This window comes from Emydura macquarii, unplaced genomic scaffold, assembly GCF_026122565.2.
Source record: "Emydura macquarii macquarii isolate MOO-44397 ecotype Brisbane River unplaced genomic scaffold, CSIRO-AGI_Emac_v2 contig_3240, whole genome shotgun sequence".
Taxonomy (NCBI): Eukaryota; Metazoa; Chordata; order Testudines; family Chelidae; genus Emydura; species Emydura macquarii.
This window is the reverse complement of record NW_027133377.1, coordinates 6,260,704-6,279,899: the sequence shown is the minus strand read 5'-3', so window position 1 is coordinate 6,279,899 and position 19,196 is coordinate 6,260,704. Positions and strand designations below refer to the sequence as shown.

The window sequence follows — 19,196 nt, the reverse complement described above, 5'->3', positions numbered from 1 at the left end:
CCAAAAAATAAACTTGATAGGATTAATTTCCACACATGCATTTTAATGTGAATAGCCATGCGCATCTGCCATGAATAATCACAGCTCCCTAAGTGATTCTGAATTACCAGTCTCAGTTCATGAGATTTTGAATAGCTAGTCACAACATACTCTTTGGTAAGGGGCTCACTGGAAGTAGAGTAGCAAATGAGGAAACAAACAAAACTACACAAACACAAATGTGAAATTCCACCTCTTTATTTTCTGTGTTTTGAAAATCAAAGGTCCCTCAACAGCAACAAGTGCATAAGGTCATCACATGATATCTGTCCTTAACTCACGTTGGTGTGCCCAAGTATTGCACGTGTGTAGGGACTGTGTACTAACACAGTGAAGCCATTGCACCTGCTCAATAGTAGTTAAGAATGTAAGTTTCTTGGTGACTTTTAACACATCCTTACTTTAAAAATTTCAAAGAGCTTTCAGACCATTCAAGAGGACAGACTGCTGATGTAATAAATGCTATTTTACAAGAAAAAGACAGGTAATTCCTACTGTTTCTTTTTTTAATTAACCCATCTCCCCAACACAAGAGTTTGTATTCCAAGCTTTAACCCAAAGAGTTTTGGAACAGTTGATACACTGAACTCAAAAGCCATAGTTTATAATGGAAATGCTAATGCACCTTATATAGCAGCTCTAGCTACACTAAAGTAAATATATCTTTAGGGTAACAAAACACATTGCTTTACCCAGTAACACAAAGTATAAGAGTTTTATAATACATATTACTGTCTTTACTTGTACCCATACCTCTCTTTAATATATAAAGCTCTAAAAACAATTCTCTACTATTTTACAATTAAATTAAAACATTTCCATAACTGGCCTAACTACTCATTTTGGTCTCAATATTTTAAACATTAATCATTCTATAAAAATATACAGTTCAACAACATGGTCCTACCAGTAACAAGAAGCCTTCTGAAAAAGGCTAACAACAGATACTCAACCATGCAATTCAGTGCTCAATATCATCTAATTGATAAATATTCATATTACATTTCAGACTCTATTCTCAAAAATCTTTAAAGTATTGAATTATCTTTACCATTTTACAATGCTTACAAACATCCACAAAGGGTTCACATTTCTAACTTGCTTGTAGTAATCTCTGGGTCAGCTAAGTATAAGCTTCATGCTGTCATTATTTAAATCTTTAATCTTTTACCATCTTTCATACAGTGGAATTCAGTTTACAATTGACTTCATGTTGTTCCATGTGAACACAGATTAGAGAAGAGCAAGACAATCAAAACTGCACTTTTCAGTTTAAGCCTCTAAGAATTAACTTGTTTACAGTCAGTAGGATGCACTTATAGCTGCCTTTCAATTTAACAGAGACACCCAGTGTACTGTCAAGCTAACTCTAAATGTATACTAAACAGTGAAGTTGTTACCAAAAAAGAGCACAATCCAGAATTTGGTAGATTGCAAGAAGTATATAGCAGTTAAAAAAGGTAATTGTCTCAACTGTGTTAAAAACAACACTGCACCACAACTGACAGAGGCATTAGGCCACTTCACATCAGGAGGTATCTGATCTGCAGGTCTCCTGGTTCCAACTCCAAAGTGGTTAAAACCACATTCTCTATTCATGGTATGTTATGATGCTGTTCATTCTGGATTAGGAACCAGAAGAATCAGATTTCTCCAGATTAGAAGTAGCTAATGATAAATCATGTTTTGTTAAAATAAAATGCTATTGGTATTTTTCTTCTTTTGGAATCTTACAGACAACTTTGTGATGTCTGTTAACTTTTGAAGGTCACTGTAGCTGTGACAACCAGGATATCACACACAATTTTTTACTCTCAGAAAAGTGATAATTTGTTTTAATTTAGGTACTAACTGCCCCCAATCCTGTGTAGTTTATCTCTGTAAATGATAGGATTGCAATTGGACAAATTCAAATCCCAGTTAGGACAAATACTTTTTAAAACAAGAAGTAGAAAAGTAAGGGAAATACACATGAAATTCTTTCTGCATTACATTAAAGATATTGTTCTTTTTTCTGAATACAAATAGACAGAGATACAATCAATCAAGATGAACAGCAATCAAATTACAACTTTTTCTCTAGCTGCTCCAAAATTAGTATAAAATATAAATTATAGGAATGATTGTTCCATATTTTTAGATGTTAGTTATTAAAAAAATCACTTAAGTGAATGTTCATTGTAAATTATTTACAGAAGAGGTAACAAAATTTCCAAGTTAACATTTATCATACTGAGTTATGACTTAGCACATATGTAAAAACAATGCACTCATCAAAAATTACAAAATCCAGTACCTATTACCAGCTACGCAATAGATCATGATTAGCTTTATGTAGCTGATATACAGTATGCCTTTAAGAAGAAAAGTGCCAAAAGCTTCATAGGTAAAAAAGTCTTTGCTTTCAAATCAATAAGCACAAAAAAAAAGTTGAAGACTTTCATCAATTTAAAAGTAATGCCAAGTGAAAATCTTTAGAAAAAAGGATGGTTAGAAATGTAGAAGTACATTTTATTAAAAATGCATTTAAAAAAGTCTATAAATTTGTCTTGACAGTTAAAAATGTTATTTGCAAAAGATCTGTAAGAACAACTGTATAGAAATGCTCATGTAAACTCTTTTTTCAAGAAGCATTTGGGTGTTTTAGAACTAAGTGATGTGAATAGTGAAGGCATTTATAAAACTACAAACAGATTATTTATTTTTTTAAAAGGACAACATTGTTGATAGTGCAGGGTAGTTCATCTGTTGTTAGGTCACAAATCAAACTGGTAATGGTAAAATGGAATATAATTTTCTCCATAAATTATAATGTACAATATTAGTTCTGTTGCCTGCGTTTTGCCGATCTCATTTTTTCGAATCGTGACTCCATCTCTTCCAGTACCTTTGGTGTGTAACGCACAACTAACTTAACCTTTCCTTGAGCTGCTTTCAGCAGTTCTACTGCTTTTTCATGGTGTTCTCCTTCAACGCTCTGTAAAGCATAAACCATGAAATATCACATTAGCAAAGAATACAAGTGTTGCAGAAGATTCTTTAGCTGCTGTGTTATTCAAAAAACTTCCATTATAATAGAAAAACTAAAAGTATGCCAGGTATGAAACTGTAATTGAAAGAGCACTATCATCTACTTCAAGATATGAAGCTTCAACAAGTCACCAAACAAATGGTGATGGAAGACTTCGCATTTTCTTTTCTAATTAGCGTAAAAAAAACCAATGTGAAATTTGTTGCTTGGCACTCATTTCATCATGGGAGACAGGGAAAGAGCAGACATACTGGGAGTCACTAGATTTTATATTTTACACAAACAATAAGTACAATAACAGAAACATTTTAAAACATGGTCCTTTAGGTTTGAAAGTCTACATTTAATAGAATTAAAATTTGCCCTCCAGACATGTTGTATTTAGCAACTTCTCCCCACCACTGCATCCGTTTTAAGATCCAGGCATCATATGTGTTATCATGAGTCAGCAAAAGTTATTTCTCCCAACTTTATTATAGTTATCAAACACAATGACATTACTATCCCAAGCCTACCTCCCACTGCTGCTATTAGAAGCTAGAAGGCAGGTGGCGTACCTGTTGATTGGAGGGTTTCCCCGTTACTATAAAGTTACTTACAGAAAGAAAGACAACAGTTAAAAAAAAAACCAAGTTATTTCTTTTCTCTCAGATTTAGAAAATGTGCTTGGATATTTTCACTTTTTGTTATTCAGTTGGATGCACAAATTGTTGTCTTTTAAAAATGGGATGAGAATCTTGTAAGGATCAATGTTGTCAGTAAGAGATTTGAAAAAAACCAATTGCAGAATAAGGCATCAGATAGTTTAGGAACTGTAAGCAATGCATATACAAATATCGTTGAATTCTGTTAAAAACAAAGGATATACTAAATACTACTAATATAAAAAATTCTGGAAAGACAGTTAAAATATTTTAATGGACAAAAATCTAATTTTCAAAATATTCTCTATTAGCTAGATTCTGGTGAAGGCATAAACAATATTAAAGCCTTTGCAATAATACACTGAAGCTTGTAAGTGCCAAGTGTGACAGATATTGCAGCCACAAGCAGTATCTTTGAGGAGCATATTGTATTAAATGTATTAAAGTTTATGTATCATTGTGGGCCAGAGACTGTATGCAACTCCATGGGGAGAGGGTTACCACAGCTCCTTCATGGACTAAAAGCAATATGTGGTAGTGGTGGGCGATTACTACAGTTCCTGAGATAGTAAACAGCTCATGAGAAATACCAGCCCCTAGGATGGCTTGCATATACTGACCCAGGCTGGGTTTTCCAGAGACTAGGAAACAAAGAACGACCCGTTAGTATAAATGGATGAGCTTGAATTAACTTGGGGTCTTTTTTTTTTTTATTCAATAAAAAGCAAGAACTTGGATCTAAGAGAGACCTGAATCCCTGCTGAAAGGCTGGAAAGACTTTGGTCTACTGGAACCCCGTAAGACTGACAGGCTTAATGTGGGTTTAAATCTATTTATAGTTGGAAGGGTTTTTTATGTTTCTGTAATGCTTTTGCCCTAAATATGAATATATTTTGCTGTGTGGTCACTGGTTAAAAAAAACCCCACACTGCAATTATCCAGAGAGAAAGCAATGCACAGGGCAGAGCCTTTAGGCAGACTAGCTTGTTAGAACTATCACAGTGTAAAGCAGGCAGCTGTGCAGCCTAAAACTCCCAGTTAGAAGGGCAAGAGACACGAGTCTGCACCCAAGAGAGGTGACAGGTAGGAGTCTGAAACAGTAAGTGGGCACCCTCGCGGGATCACAGAGAGAGAATACAAGTGCAATTACTCCTGAAACTGTGACAATAAGTTAATTCAATAAGTTATTAAGAACAAGTCTGTTGCATATATATATATTAAGATATTAGGGATGTGCTCATAGGAGGATATTTCTTCATTTAAGATTGGTAACATAAAACCAATGTATCTTGGGTGTGTATGTACTTTCCTCTTACCCAGTTTTATTTATTTTTACATATATATACATTTAAGTTTAAGGGCCAGATTCTCATTATGCCCACTGTCTGCTGAGCAGGTTTCCTTTTTGGAGGGTCAGTGGGTGAAGAAGGCAAAAGAAAGCCAGCTGAGGCTCATGGATTCTGGGACCAGTTTTATGTTAGCCACAGCATATTTTAGAGCAATTTGGGAATTTCTATAAAGAAAAACTGGCTAGCCCAAGGAACCTTGGTACCAGCAAAGAACAGCTGTATCACTCTAGCCATGACCTCTTCCCATTGCATATGCTGGGGGCTGCAGAACCAGGGGGCTTAAGAGATTACTATGCCTACTGGGAACTTCCCCACAGGGGGGACATCCAGTAATTCCCCAGTTCCTTTGCATCACAAGAATGGCTCTGGTTACAGACTACAGAATTGAATTAAATCCTGAGTTTTAAAATAAGGTCAGTCTATGTACAAGTAGTTATTAGAGCGGAGGTGGGCAAACTTTTTGGCCTGTGGGCCACATCTGGGTATAGAAATTGTATGGCAGGCAATTAATGCTCTGGATGAGGCTCCAGCCAGGGTGCCGCTGGGCCCATGTGGTGAGAGAACGGCGGGAGGGAGCGGGGGAAGGGGTGAGGCCAGGAGGGGGGAGTGGCTGCCGTGCTCCAGCCAGGGCACTGCTGAGTCCACATAGTGGGAAAGGGGCAGGAGGCAGGTGCAGGGTTGGGAAGGAGTGCGGCCACCGCCACACCGCACTGTTTGTTGTGCAACCTTACGTGGACCACCTGAATGGAGCTTGCAAACCACTGGTTGAGCTGGAAGGCCTGATGAAAAGCTTAGACAGGCTGTAGTTTGCCCACCCCTGTATTAGAGCATGAATTTTAACCAGTACATGTAAATTAAGAGTTTTTGAAAGTACAATCAACAACTTATGTAGTTCACTCAGAGCTGTCTGACAGTACCTGAGGAGCAAGAATTGCTCTATAAAAATAGACACCAAAATAATGTAAAAACCTTTTAGCAGTCTCCTTTTTCTCATCACCCAGAAAGCCACAGGTTGGTATTTTGTGTTGTGCCTTTTATGCATCGTCAGCCTCAATGGATGCTGAATTAAAAAAAATCAGTGACTGAGTTTAAAATATATGCTCCTCTTTATAAAAAACTGGAGAGATGGTTTTTAAAATCTCAACACTTAAATGCAGAAATCACAGACCCTGACAAAATTACTTTATAGCTTGCACCTTCTCATGGTTTTCAGTCTCGAGCAGCATTTTCATCAGGACAATGACAACATCAAAGGACCCTCACATTATCTTGCCTAAGACTGAATGGTTTTGATATTTATCTTACAAGATGCAAAAATTCACATCATTAATAGTCTGCATCATCAGGCACACATGTAGCAGAACCACCTTAACTACACGGTAACTAGAGCTGAATGAATACTTGTTTTGAGGGTTGGTGGCCAAACCAAAAAAAAATTCAAACTGAAATTGATTCCCTGCCCCCTCCTGGTTTTTCTTGCTGAAATGAAAAAGCAAAAAATCCTGGTGGGTCAGTTCAAAACTGCATTTGAAATGGCAAAGATTGATTTCAAACAGTTCGTTTTGAAAACGTAAAATTTGACTTTTTAAATTTTTTTAAAAATTTTTATTCAACTAAAATTATTCCCTGAATTTGACCCCAATTCGCAAACAGTTTTGGTTACACCAAAACAGCATTTTTCAGGAAATGTATTATTTGTCTGTAACTGTAAAACTATTTCACAAGTCAATAATACAGTTTACTTCAAGATAAAGTACTTAACCTTTGGCCTTATTTATCCTTCTCAGGCTCTGAAATATTGCCTCATGTAATGGCACACTTTTATTACTATTTAGTGAACTCATGTACAATATCAAAGCATAGTCCAAGAACTCTTCTCATACTCAAGATTTGTCCAACATACTAATCTTGTTAATTATGAATCAACCGCAAAAAGCAGATTTCTATCACTGCCATGGCTAAAAAAAAGAAAAAAAAAGAGGCACCAGGCTTATTCAGACTAGTCTCTATGCACCCTCAAGTGGACACAAGTAGCTATTACAACTGAAAGTTAAAGCCAATCCCTACCACTCCGTTTACAGAAAGAAGCTGATCTCCTCGTTTCAGTCCCCCATGTCTATCAGCTATACCGCCTGGGATAATTCGAGAGATATAGATTGGAGAGTTTTGCTCTTTGCCTCCCATAATGTTGAATCCAAGACCTTCTTCTGTTTTTGGCAATTCAACAACTCTGGGATGGGAATGGCCTTCGCTGGCAGCAAATGCGGCAACGGTGGCCTGTAAGAAACAAAACTATTTAATTTTTCTTAAAATAAGACCCTTAGAAAGTCTCTTATGGTCAGAGGTGATAAGCATTTGAAAAGGCCTTACTAGCTACTTTGAGACAGACTATGAAATAATGCGTTTATATCCTAGGTACCAACATCAGAATACAAAAACTAAGAGGCATTTTGAATTAAATAAAAATGAATGTCATTTAAAGTAACAAGTCTTTTGTATCTTGTTCATACAACTGACATTAACAGGTCATATCAGGAGAAGACATCTAGGTAACTATAACACCTTTTTTGTGACAAACCATTACGTTCTATTCTAGTTATAATAAGACTTACCTTTGCTGTAGCATTAGCTCTCACTTCTGGACTACTGCTGATGTCCACAGTTTCATATACGTGCTCATATACCTTTAGGACAAAGTTATTTAGGTACATAATTTAATGGGAAAAAATAAATACATAGGTTTTCTGCTTAGATGTTGAGACAAATAATCTACTATGTTAAATGTGTGACAAGAGATCAATACTTCTGCTACTATTCTCAAAATTGCATTTCCTAATTTACAGAGAGAAGGGATACATACCTGAGAGAGAATGAATCTGCCCTATTGGAAAGCCACCCCGAGACAGGCCTGTGATACTAAGTCACACCTTACCCGGGCCTAATGAATATCACCATTAAAACAAAATAGCATTGCTATCACTGAAATCGAAAGTAATAGTTGGATCTGCTGCTGTTCCCACCCACGCTCACACACCTGGAAGAACCATTTCGAGTGCAGGTAAGGGAGTCAGAGCCTTGGGGAGATGCTAATTAGTGCTGAAGCAGAGTGTTAATCATAAGGCAGACACAGAAGGGCGCACAAATTTGTACTGACCTTGTCTTCACTACTTAAAAAAGCTGCATTTTTTACCTCAGGGTAATGCGCATGAGCTATTCCAAGACAAAAATAGAGTGAAGAGAAGACACTTTAGTTTTACTGCAAGGTAAACTCACTCAGATCAAACTCTGGTGAGTTTACCTTGCAGTAAAACTGAAGTGTCTTGTCTTTATTGTGTCTTTAGCTTGCCATAGCTCACATATTAGTTACCCTGAGGTAAAAAATCTTTTTTTTTTTTTCCCTTTTTTGTGGTGAAGATAAGCCCACTTGCACTTTAGGGTGCAGAATGCCTGTAAGCTGACAGGAAAGTCAGACCCTCAAAAGTTTTCTCTCCAAGAAAGATGTGAGTTGTTACTTGGCTTTCTGTAACTTAAACTAAGATATTCTTATCTAGGTTACTTTGCGGCAAAATTTAAATCTAAGTATATTGAGACAATTGTTTATTAAATAAATCTTTTTTTTTTTATAAAGAATTAAGCCCCATAGTTTGCAGACAATATATTTGAAGTCAAATTAAAAAGTAATTCAAAATGAACTCTTGTAACAGTTAGCTTTGTTCCTGCTTGTATGTTAGATGCAGGCATATACCTGGTATTTTTGTTGCTATTTGTTTATGCCAGGATAACTTACCTCCCTCACAGCATTACAGAACTCACTTTGAAGGACCCTTTGCAAAGCCTGCAGTTTTTGCGGTGGTACTTCTCCACTCCTTTGTAATTTTTCCAGCAACTCAATAGCTCTGCAGATGTCTGCGGAAAGATAAAATATTGATAATGATAAACAACTAACTTTTATTCAGAGAATTTTCTTTGAGTGCGTTCACGTGTACTCACACACACCCACTTTGTAAGTCAGAATAAAGAATACTTAAATGCATTTCCTTTAATACAATCAAAAAATACTAAGGAGAAGACACCAGTTAATGCATCAACATCCAAGCTCTCCCTCCTTCACTGATTTCTTGCATATCTCACCTTCAAGATCCTCACGCTGACCTACTTGTCTCTCTGATCCTTTGAACCCTTTTCTGGTTGCCTATACCTTTCCATGCCCCATCAATGTGTGCCTTTTATGATCCCTGTCCTGTTCTCCATTCTACTTTGTTTAAAATCAACATTGATCAATATCAGCATTCACACACGGAATGAGGAAGGGGACTAGACAGGGCAGAAAAGAGGGAACTGAGTAGAAGAGCTGGTGTGGGTACACTGGGTAACAGCCTAAAGAAAATGACAAGAAAGCCCAAGTCTGGGATGCTGCAAGCCTGGGCCCCTGATTCCCCTCCTGGCTATAAAGCCAGCCATGTCAATTTCTCAGCTCCCAGACTTCTGGTTCCAGCTCCCAGCCAACAGTGGAGACCAGCAGTCTGGGCTTCTCACCAGAGGAGAGTGGGAAACAGAACGTGGCTTCCCCTGGCTCCCAGGAAGGGGGGGGAGAAGTCCCTGGTGGCTTCTCCAGGCTCCCAGCAAGAAGCTAAGAGATGGGCTCTCAGTTCCCCACACTGCCCCTTAGGTCGGTGAAAGTGCTCCTGATAAGGGTGCATTCCACCGACCCAAGGAGGGCAGCATGGACATTAGGCACCTCTGTAATTACAGTCGACTTATATTTAATAAAATACGGTCGACTTATTTTTAAGTGTAGACAAGGCCTTAGACTGCTGAAAGCACATGGTGAGAAAAAAACTATATCAGATTGAAACAAAGTTAGGTATTAGTAAAAATCTTGTGTTTTTTTTCTTGCAACCATTTCTGACTTTTATGCCTCATTACTTGTACTCACTTAAAATCTCACTCTTTGTAGTTAATAAACTTGTTTTATGTAATTCAGTATGTTCAAAATGAACTGTGCGAGTAACTCCATTTGGGGTGACAAGTTATGTGAATATTATTCCCTTAAAGGAATGATGGACTTAAAATATTTTGTACTGTCTGGGAAAGGGCTGGGCACTCCAGGACATATATTTCTGGAGGAAATCGGAGATGGGGGTGTGTTAGAACCTGCAGTATAAGCAAGGCTGAGGTGAGCCAGAGTGTAACCCAAGTGTGGCTTGCGGGCTACAGTTACATGTAAATGCTCAGGGTGTGGCTTGAAAGCTGTTTGTGAGCAGCGCAGGTGGGAGCTACTTCACCAAGGCACTGTAAGGCACCCAAGGTCGCAGAGCAGGGGTGACAAAGCTGCTCATTAGTCTGGACTGTACCCTGGTATGTCACACCCATCCACTTCGTCCATGTTAAATACTGACAATGGGAGTTCCTGTCTGGCAGATCTGGGATCCCCTGTGACAAACCACCATGGCTTTGCTAGATGGAGAGACTACCTGCAAAGCAGAACTTCAAGTTCCACTTGTCAGGCAACTTTGTACAAGCCTCCCCCACTACTTGACTAGATCATTAAGGCTGTGAGACAGTCACAGCGGCAAAGAGAATCTTACAATTATAGGGAGAAATTAGGCAGAGAATGATAAAAATTATTTTTAAGGACAGACTTGGTAGCTTCATTTCTTCCACATAAAGCTTAAACAACATAGTATGAAAGAGTACCTGAAGTTAGATTATTGTCCTTGTGACGCTGGCAGACCAGATGCCAGCTCCTGACAAGGCTTTAGGTGGCAGCTGAGCACTGACAAAGTCATTGCTGGAAACCAGTCCAGCTCACCTGTGTGTAAGTATGGTTATGATGAGTACTTATGAGGACTTATAACTGTGTTCTGAACTATACAGCAAACTAAAGTATTACCATATAGCATAGGATACAGACATCATAAGTAGGATTAATACATGTAGCAATTTACAAGCATTTCACAGACTTTATGAAAAGTTGCTACATGTATTAAACCCTATTTATAATGTCTGTATCCCATGCTATATGGTAATTCTTAAGTGTTTGCTACATAGTTCAGAACAAACACTTTACAGCTATATAACCCATCAAACAAGAAAAAACTTTATCTAGTGCTAAATCCTTATGAAAGGTATTATCTCTTGCCCATCTGAAAGGACTATCAAAACTAAATGGGTCGTAATGGAACATCACAATACAAAGACTTTGCTAATTGTCCCTGCACAGGCTATGTGCAAAAGGGCTTGTCCCATCATCTTGAATTCCGGAAGAAGGAAAAAAAGATAGTGAACAGGAAAATTTCTCATCTCTTTGCTGTTTGGTCTCTCACAGGGCTGAAGCTAGGAAACAGATACAGAGATCCCCCAGAGTCAACCTGGGTTAACCCTAAAAGATATTCATGCTGACAGATTGCTACAACTCTATCATCTTTTGGAACCATAGACTGTAACTCATTTGTGTATATATGTTTGCTTTCTTTAACCTATAAATAATTCTCATTTATTTTTCCTGGTTAATAAATCCTTAGTTAGTTTACATTAGGATTGGCTACAAAAGTTGTATTTGATGTGATATCTAAGGTAAAAATTAACCTGGGATAAGTGACTCATCTCTTGGGACTGGAAGCAACCGGAATCTTTTGTAATCTTTGGTGTATGGCAATCATAACTAAATCCAGCTTGCCTGGGTGGCAAGATAAACTGAAGTGTCCCAGGGGACTGTCTGTGACTCCATGGTAAGATTGTTATAGTGCTTTAGAGGTTCACATTGGTTCCTGGGTTGATGAAATCCAATTATAGAACACACAACCAATTTGGGTTGTCTGCCCCGCTTTCTGGCAGTCTGCCCTGAGGCTGGCACTCATGGCCGCAACCACTCCAGACAGTGTGATGCTCTTTTAGGCCATGTTTGATGTTGCAAACCCAGTCTTAAAATGCCTGGAAATACCTTTTCTTTAAATGCAAAATTGACTAGGTTTATTTTTTTTTCAATCTCGAATCAGGTTCTGTTTACATGTTGCTCTGATGCAATAAAAAATTTCCCACCAAAATTAAATGCTGCATAAATAATTTCATTATACAACCACAGCAGTACTATTCTCTTAAAACAACATAAGAATCAATTACATATGCCATGGAGCCTAACATTCCTTTCTGTAGCAAGTCTTCCATTATTTGCACTTTATGCTGAACAAGACTGAGAACTATCCAGCTCATCTAAAGTATTTATAATCTGCTGATTACTAGTATCTGGATGCCAAATACAATATTTTGAATCAATTTTTTTTTTTGCCAAATGGATGTCATGTTAGGGTTTGGCCACTTCATCTTCATACTTCAGTTTCTACTACTGGATACTGAAACTTGCTGAAAGGTTGATTTTGTTTTGCAAAGAGCTCAGAAGACAGACTACAGTTAATTTTCATCTTCTGTGGAATACTTTACCTGCGTCTAGGAACTGGAACTAAGACTGCCCTGCCTCCAACTCCAAGAAATTTCATTTTAGGAACTCAATTTCCATATCCCTCTGAAAGTAATTGTGTTGATCAGTCATAAAAAGGCAATCTCTGAAGGACTCTGGCCCAGTCTATATAGAGTTTTAAAGATTAAACTCAGGAGGCACATAGGGAGCCAATATAAGGTACAGAGCACTGATGTGATGTTCTTTTGGTTGTAAGTCCCCACAGGAGTGGGGATGCCACACACTCCATTATATAAGGTGGAGTAGGATTTAATTGATGTCTGTAGAATGCTCAGATCCTAAAACACTAATTTTGAGATCAATTGTAGCTTTTACACAAATACAGAGTAAGGGGCAATACATAACTGTACTGGCCCAGAAGCAGCTCAGGCCTGGTTGATGCACAGGTTTTGTAACATTATAATTATTTCATGAACTCATAGATTCTAAGGCCTGAAGGGACCATTGTGATCATCTAGTCTGATTATAACGCAGGCTATAGAACTTCCCCAAAATAATTCTAAGTGCATATCTTTTAGAAAAACATCCAATTTTGATTTAAAAATTGCCAGTGATGGAAAATACACAACCCTTGGTAAACTGTTTTAATGGTTTGAATTTGTCTAGCTTCAATTTCCAGCCATTAGATCGTGTTATACCTTTGTTGGCTAGACTGAAGAGTCCTCTATCATCACATTCCAGCTTCTCAGGTAGGTAATTAATCTACTTACAAACTAATCAAATCACCCCTTAACTTTCTCCTTGTGTCTAGCACTACAAGGAATGTTTTCAAGTCCTTTAATCATTCTCGTGGTTCTTCTCTGAACCCTCTCAAGTTTAACATCATTCTACACTTGTGGACACCAGAACTGGACACAGTATTCCAGCACGGATCACACCATTGCCAAATAGGGGGTAAAATAACCTCTCTCTTCCTACTTGAGATTCCCATGTTTATGCATCAAAGGATTAGCCTTTTGGACACAGTTCGGGGGTACCCATAGGGCAGATGCTGTTATTCCAATATGCTGGCATATCTTTTTTCATACTGATAGTTAATGCAGTACAACTTGTATATAGACAAGGCCTCAGAGTCCCAATCTCTCTCCAGATTCTCCGGGTGCTCTGAAGAGGGAGTAAACTGGGCTAGGTCTGTAACTGGAACAGTACTCCTTCCCTAGTGCAGCTATGCCTCCTCCACTCAAATCCTCTGCCCTATTCTGCCCCCATTCACTTCCACCCACTTGCATCAGGTGCAGGGAATGGGGGTGAATACAACAGTTCTATGAAGCCTGTTCCTCCTTCCTGCACTGCTACCCATAATGTGGTTAACTGGGCACTTTGTGCCCCCTTGTACTGCCATACTAAGTAGGCCACAATTTGGCCCATTATTCAAAATAGCAAGAGAGTAAACTGGATACTGAATTGACTCGAGAGGGGCTTCAAGAAAAAACAAAACAAAAAAACAAAAAAACCCCAAACACTTGGAGATAACACCATTAAAGACAGTAAATTAAAACAATATAATAAAATCAACGTGACACCAAACCCACACCATATTATTTAAAATATGGATTTTATTTGCACCAAGCAGGTTTTCCGGGAGCCAGGTGACAGCCACCCATGTCCCACCCCAGAGTGGGGAGCTGGGCGGCAGCCACCTGCGTCCTGCTGCGCAGTGGGGAGCCAGGCGGCAGCCATCTGGGACTTGCCTAGTCCGAGGTCACAGGTGGGAGCCAGGAACCAGCTGCCCCAAGCTTGCAGCAAGGGGGCTTCTCAGCCTGCTCCAAGCTGGGAGCGGGAACCAGCCACTCTGGCTTTCTTGAACAAGTATGACAGCCCCTCCACAGCTTTAAGGGGATGTAGTGTCAACACTGCACTGCATCGCCCTAGCTCTGCCCAACACCTCTCATTGAAGTGGTTTTATTTTGTCAAAAAAAATGGCAGTTTTGTTGGGGAGGGGGGAGAAGTGATTGTAGTGTGTACACCAGCACTGTTTTGTTGACAAAACTCTCTAGTGTAGACCAGGCCTAAAACATAACCTTAAGGTGTGAGAGGTTAGTCCCTCATCTTTGGCCTCCAGTGAAATTGCTAAAAGGATGTTGGTTATGATACAAGCAAAGAGAAGGGATTTCTTCTGTATTTGCCTCTGTATGCAATATTGTATCCGTGTTGGTGGCAGGACATTATAGAGACAAGGTGGGTGATTGAACCAACTTCTGTTGGAGACAGATGCAAGCTTTGGAACTTACACAGAGCTTTTTCAGGTCCTGAAGCTTATCTCTCTCACCAACAGAAATTGGTCTAATAAAGGATATTACCTCACCCATCTTGTCTCTCTAATATTTGCCTCGTTAGCAGATTTAGTCCTGTTGCTAAAAGTGTGTGGTAAAATTTGTAAACATTTTCCTCTTTTCCTAGGTTATAGACCAACTCTCTGTGATCAGTTTATTTCCTTAGCCTAATACCTATATTATGTAATTTTCCAAAGTCAACACTACCACAATTAACAGAGATTGATTACTTCTGAAAATAGCACTCCCTTTCAGTAGATACATCATATATATACACTACTGTACATTTTTTTCCCCTTTTCTTAAGAGGCAAGATCAATATGCAAGAAAACTTAAAATAGTTCCTTTGTTCCACTGATTCCTACTAAGTAACTCTGCCCAGATTTGTTTGTTTTCATGGATAGAGAACAATGGCAGGGTAATGAGGTAGAGAAGGATGCTGCCCCAGGTTTTACCAAGAGCAGCTAATCCCACAGCAAAAGCAGCTGCTCTCATTAACAAGCTTTGGGGGAGGGGAAATGCAGAGCTGTGGAGTAGGAAACAACAATGCTCTTACATATGTCTCTATTTACAGACCTTCTCCTTCACACTACAAATAAAATATTTGTGGAACAAGGAGGATGGAGAAGAAGGAAAATCATCAGAAAGTTTCAAGAGCTGCATTCTCAGCTGGATAACACATTTGAATTAACAATACATGCATTTACTCACACACATATACACTTATTAACATATTAACTTTGAGTTAAGACTGTGTATACCATAAATGTAAACTGGTAAAAAGCAAGGCAATAAGTAATTAAATTAACTAACACCCTTATCCACACTCCCACTCATTTCCTTTTCTCAACCTTAACTACCTTATTTCCATCACCCAAATTCCACTGTATCCCCACTTTCATCCTGAGACATGGGGGTTAAGCCCATGCTCTGACTTGGGCAGAATGGAGCTTTTAACCAGGTGTCCCACATCCTGAGTGAGTACTCTAAGCCAGTGTTTCTCAACCTTTTAAGTAGCAAGTACCCCCTAACTTCTGAAAATTTTAATAAGTACCTCAACACTCAATTTTCCACGGGATTTTATATTTACAGACTAATGTGAGCCATATGTTGGAAGAAGGGCTGAGTATATAAGGCCATGATATGACAGGTATCAGATCTAGTGTGGGTAGGGTTACCACTTTTACATCAGGGGTGCGCAACTCAAGTATGTACCTGGGCTAGAGATGATGTTGGCCAAAGCTAAGAGGCTTTGAGCAGCATGCCAATGCTGGGGAATATAAAGTGCCACGCCAAATTTTTTGCCATAGATTTGAGAGAAGGAAGGGGTGAGAGAGAGACAGGAAAAGAGGGTAACTGGTGAAATCTGGGGCTGTCATAGCTGTCAATTTCACAGCTCTAATTGACACTTTTTCTGGGCATTGGGCTTTCAGCCAGGGACAGGGGCTGCCACCTAGGCAAGTTGCAGGTGGCTGCCACCTGGCTGCCAGCCTGGGAGGTGGGCAACTACCACCCAATCCGAGCTGGGGCAGAGGAGGCTTCTGCGCCGGCTGGGAACCAGGGATGTAAGCAGGTGGCTGCTGCCCATCTTCAAGCCAGGGCACTGGAGGCTGTCCCTCAACTTGGAGCTGGGGCATGGGTGGCTGCCACCCAGCTGCGAGCCCAGCTCACAAGATGCAGGAGGCTGCCATGGGCTTCCCACCTGGGAGCTGGGACCCAGCGGGAAGTCGGGTGCTGCTGCCCGCCTCCCAGCGGGGAGCTGTGACCGAGCGGGAAGCAGGGGGCTGCCACCTGCCTTCCACAGAAGCTAAGGGCTGCCGCCCACCTCCCAACTGGGAGCTGGGATCAGGCGGGAAGCGGGTGGCAGCAGCCTGACTTCCCAAGACTATAGCAGCTGCCTCCCAGCTGAGAGCTGTAACCAGGCGGGAAGTGGGCTGCTGCCACCGGCCTCCCCTTCACTGTTTTTCCCCAGGTACTCCCTGCCTGTGAGGTACGCGTACCACAGATTGAGAAACTATGCTCTAAGCTAATATTTCTCAAATGTGGCCACCAGTGGATTTTTTTTTGCAGCCACAACAGCTTCAAAGCACAGGTGGGGAGGGGGTGGCAAAGCAACAGCCCCTCCCTGCAGCTCCAAGCTGTTGCTCCTGAATATCAGTTACCAAGGGCTGCTAGATGTGCCACCTTGGTATTTGCACTGGTGCCACCAGCAGAGATCAATGTTTTGCACTGCACAGCCTCCTCGGGGACTCCGGGTAGCACCTCTATAGATACATGGGCCCGGTGTGCGTGACGCCGGAAGCAACTCTTGTCAGTGGAGGCAGCTTTTGGTCCCTGGGACACTCCCCTGGACAGGTCCCCAACTCCAGCCCGGGGCATGAGGAGCCTGGTACTCCATAGGCAGCCAATGAGTTTCCAATTCACCTTCCCCGGGGCAAGCTCTCACTGAAGGGTCGAAGGAGGCAGGGACAGAGATGGGTTTATCAGAGCAGCCAGCAGCAAGAGTTGGTCACTGCAATAAGAGGCCACCAAAAATCTGTTGAGAGAACCCCTACTCAAAGCACTGGGCTATTTAAGTATAAGGCTGAGTACAGGTAGCACCACCACCTCCTCCTTCCTGCTAAGCTTACTGGCTTCTATGAATCCCATACTTAGGCATTTAACTCCCCCCATGCACTGTGTAGGCAGCCTAGGTATCTAATTTGGGGTTATGAATTCCATAGCAGAGTGCCTATAAATTATGTGCTGCAATGCTCATCTTGAATCCTAGCTTGATTGGTCAAGATGAGTGGAAATAATAGGAACCAAAGGTGAGGACAGAAGAGAGTTAATTAAAAGTGGAAAAGGGGAACTAGAGAGCAGTTCATTAAATGATATAACTGCCTATTTGCCTCTTTCACCACTTATGAGAATAAACAAGGAATCAAGCAAGTTTAACTCACAGTTGATGGGCTTTCTGTATAGAAAAATTCCTACTATGTCTAGCCCTCACCCACAAGTTGTGTGCAAAACACAGCTAGGGAGTCCAGGATGGAGCTGATAGGGAAATTCTGACAAAAACAAAGTTTTATAGGGGGAACTTTTTAAAAAGGTTTCTTTTTCCACTGAAAACCCAACTCCCAGACTGAGCCTGCAGACTTTCCCTTCAGTGATGAAAAGGAAAATCTGGGTCTAGGAGCCCAGAAGTGCTTTACACCTGCTGCTTGATCAGCAGCCTGAGTGTGTGATGAGAAGGGGCTTGGGTGGGTGGGGGGTGCGTAGAGAAACCCAGAGAAATGTGGGGGGGGGGGAAGGAGGGAGATCGGGAAGAGACATTAACAATCCAAGGAGCGGTTTAAAATGTTTCTGCTGCCCCAGCCGGGACTTCCCGCCCCGACGCTGCACTAGGAAAATCCCAACGCCCCGTGGCGAGCCGGCTCCGGAGCGCGAAGGCGGGCGCTGAAGCGAGAGAACGCGGGTCTCTCTCCCTCTCCCGCTGCGCACGCAGGGACCCCAGGGCGCGGACACCTCGGGACTCGCCCCCTCCACCCCGGCGCAGAGGCGGCGGCCGTTGCTCAGGGGAGGGGGGGGAGTGCGGGGGGGGGTGTCACTGAAGGGCTGCAGCCACGGCAGCGAGCGAGCGAGCGAGGGGGGCGGTGCGGGGAGGGTCCCCGGCAGCGCCCCGCCCCTTCGGCCAGCGCCAGACCCAACGGCGCTGCTCCCCGCCGGGCCGGCACCGAGCGCTGCGTCACCCAGTGCGGGAAGCCCGGGAGCGGCCGTTCCTCCCTCGGGGAGACGGCGGCGGAAGGCCCCGGCCGCGCTCACCTCGCTCCAGCCGCACGGGCTCCCCCAGCGCCGCCATCTTCTCCTCTCGCGCCCGCCCCGCCCCGCTCCCGACGCCGGAAGTGACGCGAGCCGCCGAAGGCCAAGGCGGGGCAGGGGCAGCGCGCGCGCGCGTGCGGCCGGCGCTGGGCTCAGCTGTTTCCGGCGGAGCGAGGACCCTGGGGCCGGCCCCCCCCAGCGCGAGCCCGTGTGTCTCTGCCCCCTGCTCCGGTTTCGTGCCCCTCCCCCCCGGTTTGGGTGCCCCACCTCCGCATCCAGGCCCTGCGGGGCCCGCTCCTCGGAATCCATCCCAGCGCCGGGGCGGCCAGGACACCTCGTCCCCGGGGTGCGCCCAGCTCTCAGCCCGGGACGCGCATAGCTTCCCGTGTGCGGACTGCTGAGCGAGCGCCCGCGGCGTGGGGTGCCCGTGGTGCATGCTTCTGCGGTGCGTGTCCCCGCTGTGCCCTCTGAGCCTAGGGGAAGCCGCCGGCATGGCCCCGCCCGCCATGCATCCCATCGCTGTGTGCGTGCTGGGCTCCGGGTGTGCTGCGTGTCTGGCAGCAATTTAATCTAAGTGTGGGG

At 42.1% G+C, this 19,196-nt stretch overlaps 1 protein-coding gene across 3 annotated transcripts; it reads right to left on the bottom strand.

Moving 5' to 3' along the window:
* Positions 1–221: 221 nt before the first annotated feature.
* LIN7C (lin-7 homolog C, crumbs cell polarity complex component) lies at positions 222–18,670 on the bottom strand. Of its 3 annotated transcripts, XR_010916976.1 has the most exons (7): positions 18,618–18,670; positions 8,851–8,969; positions 7,676–7,747; positions 7,131–7,340; positions 6,033–6,123; positions 3,586–3,664; positions 2,882–3,016 (listed from the first exon to the last, which is right to left on the bottom strand). XR_010916976.1 is itself a non-coding variant. In XM_067532065.1 (6 exons), the coding sequence occupies exons 1-6, from the start codon at positions 18,652–18,654 to the stop codon at positions 3,654–3,656; spliced, it is 540 nt and encodes a 179-aa protein (XP_067388166.1). In that variant the 5' UTR covers positions 18,655–18,670; the 3' UTR covers positions 2,880–3,653. The 3 variants fall into 3 exon arrangements, 2 of the variants coding, with proteins under 2 accessions (XP_067388165.1, XP_067388166.1); XM_067532065.1 differs by having other exon boundaries at positions 2,880–3,664; XM_067532064.1 differs by lacking the exons at positions 3,586–3,664; positions 6,033–6,123 and having other exon boundaries at positions 222–3,016.
* Between the last annotated feature and the right edge of the window lie 526 nt (positions 18,671–19,196).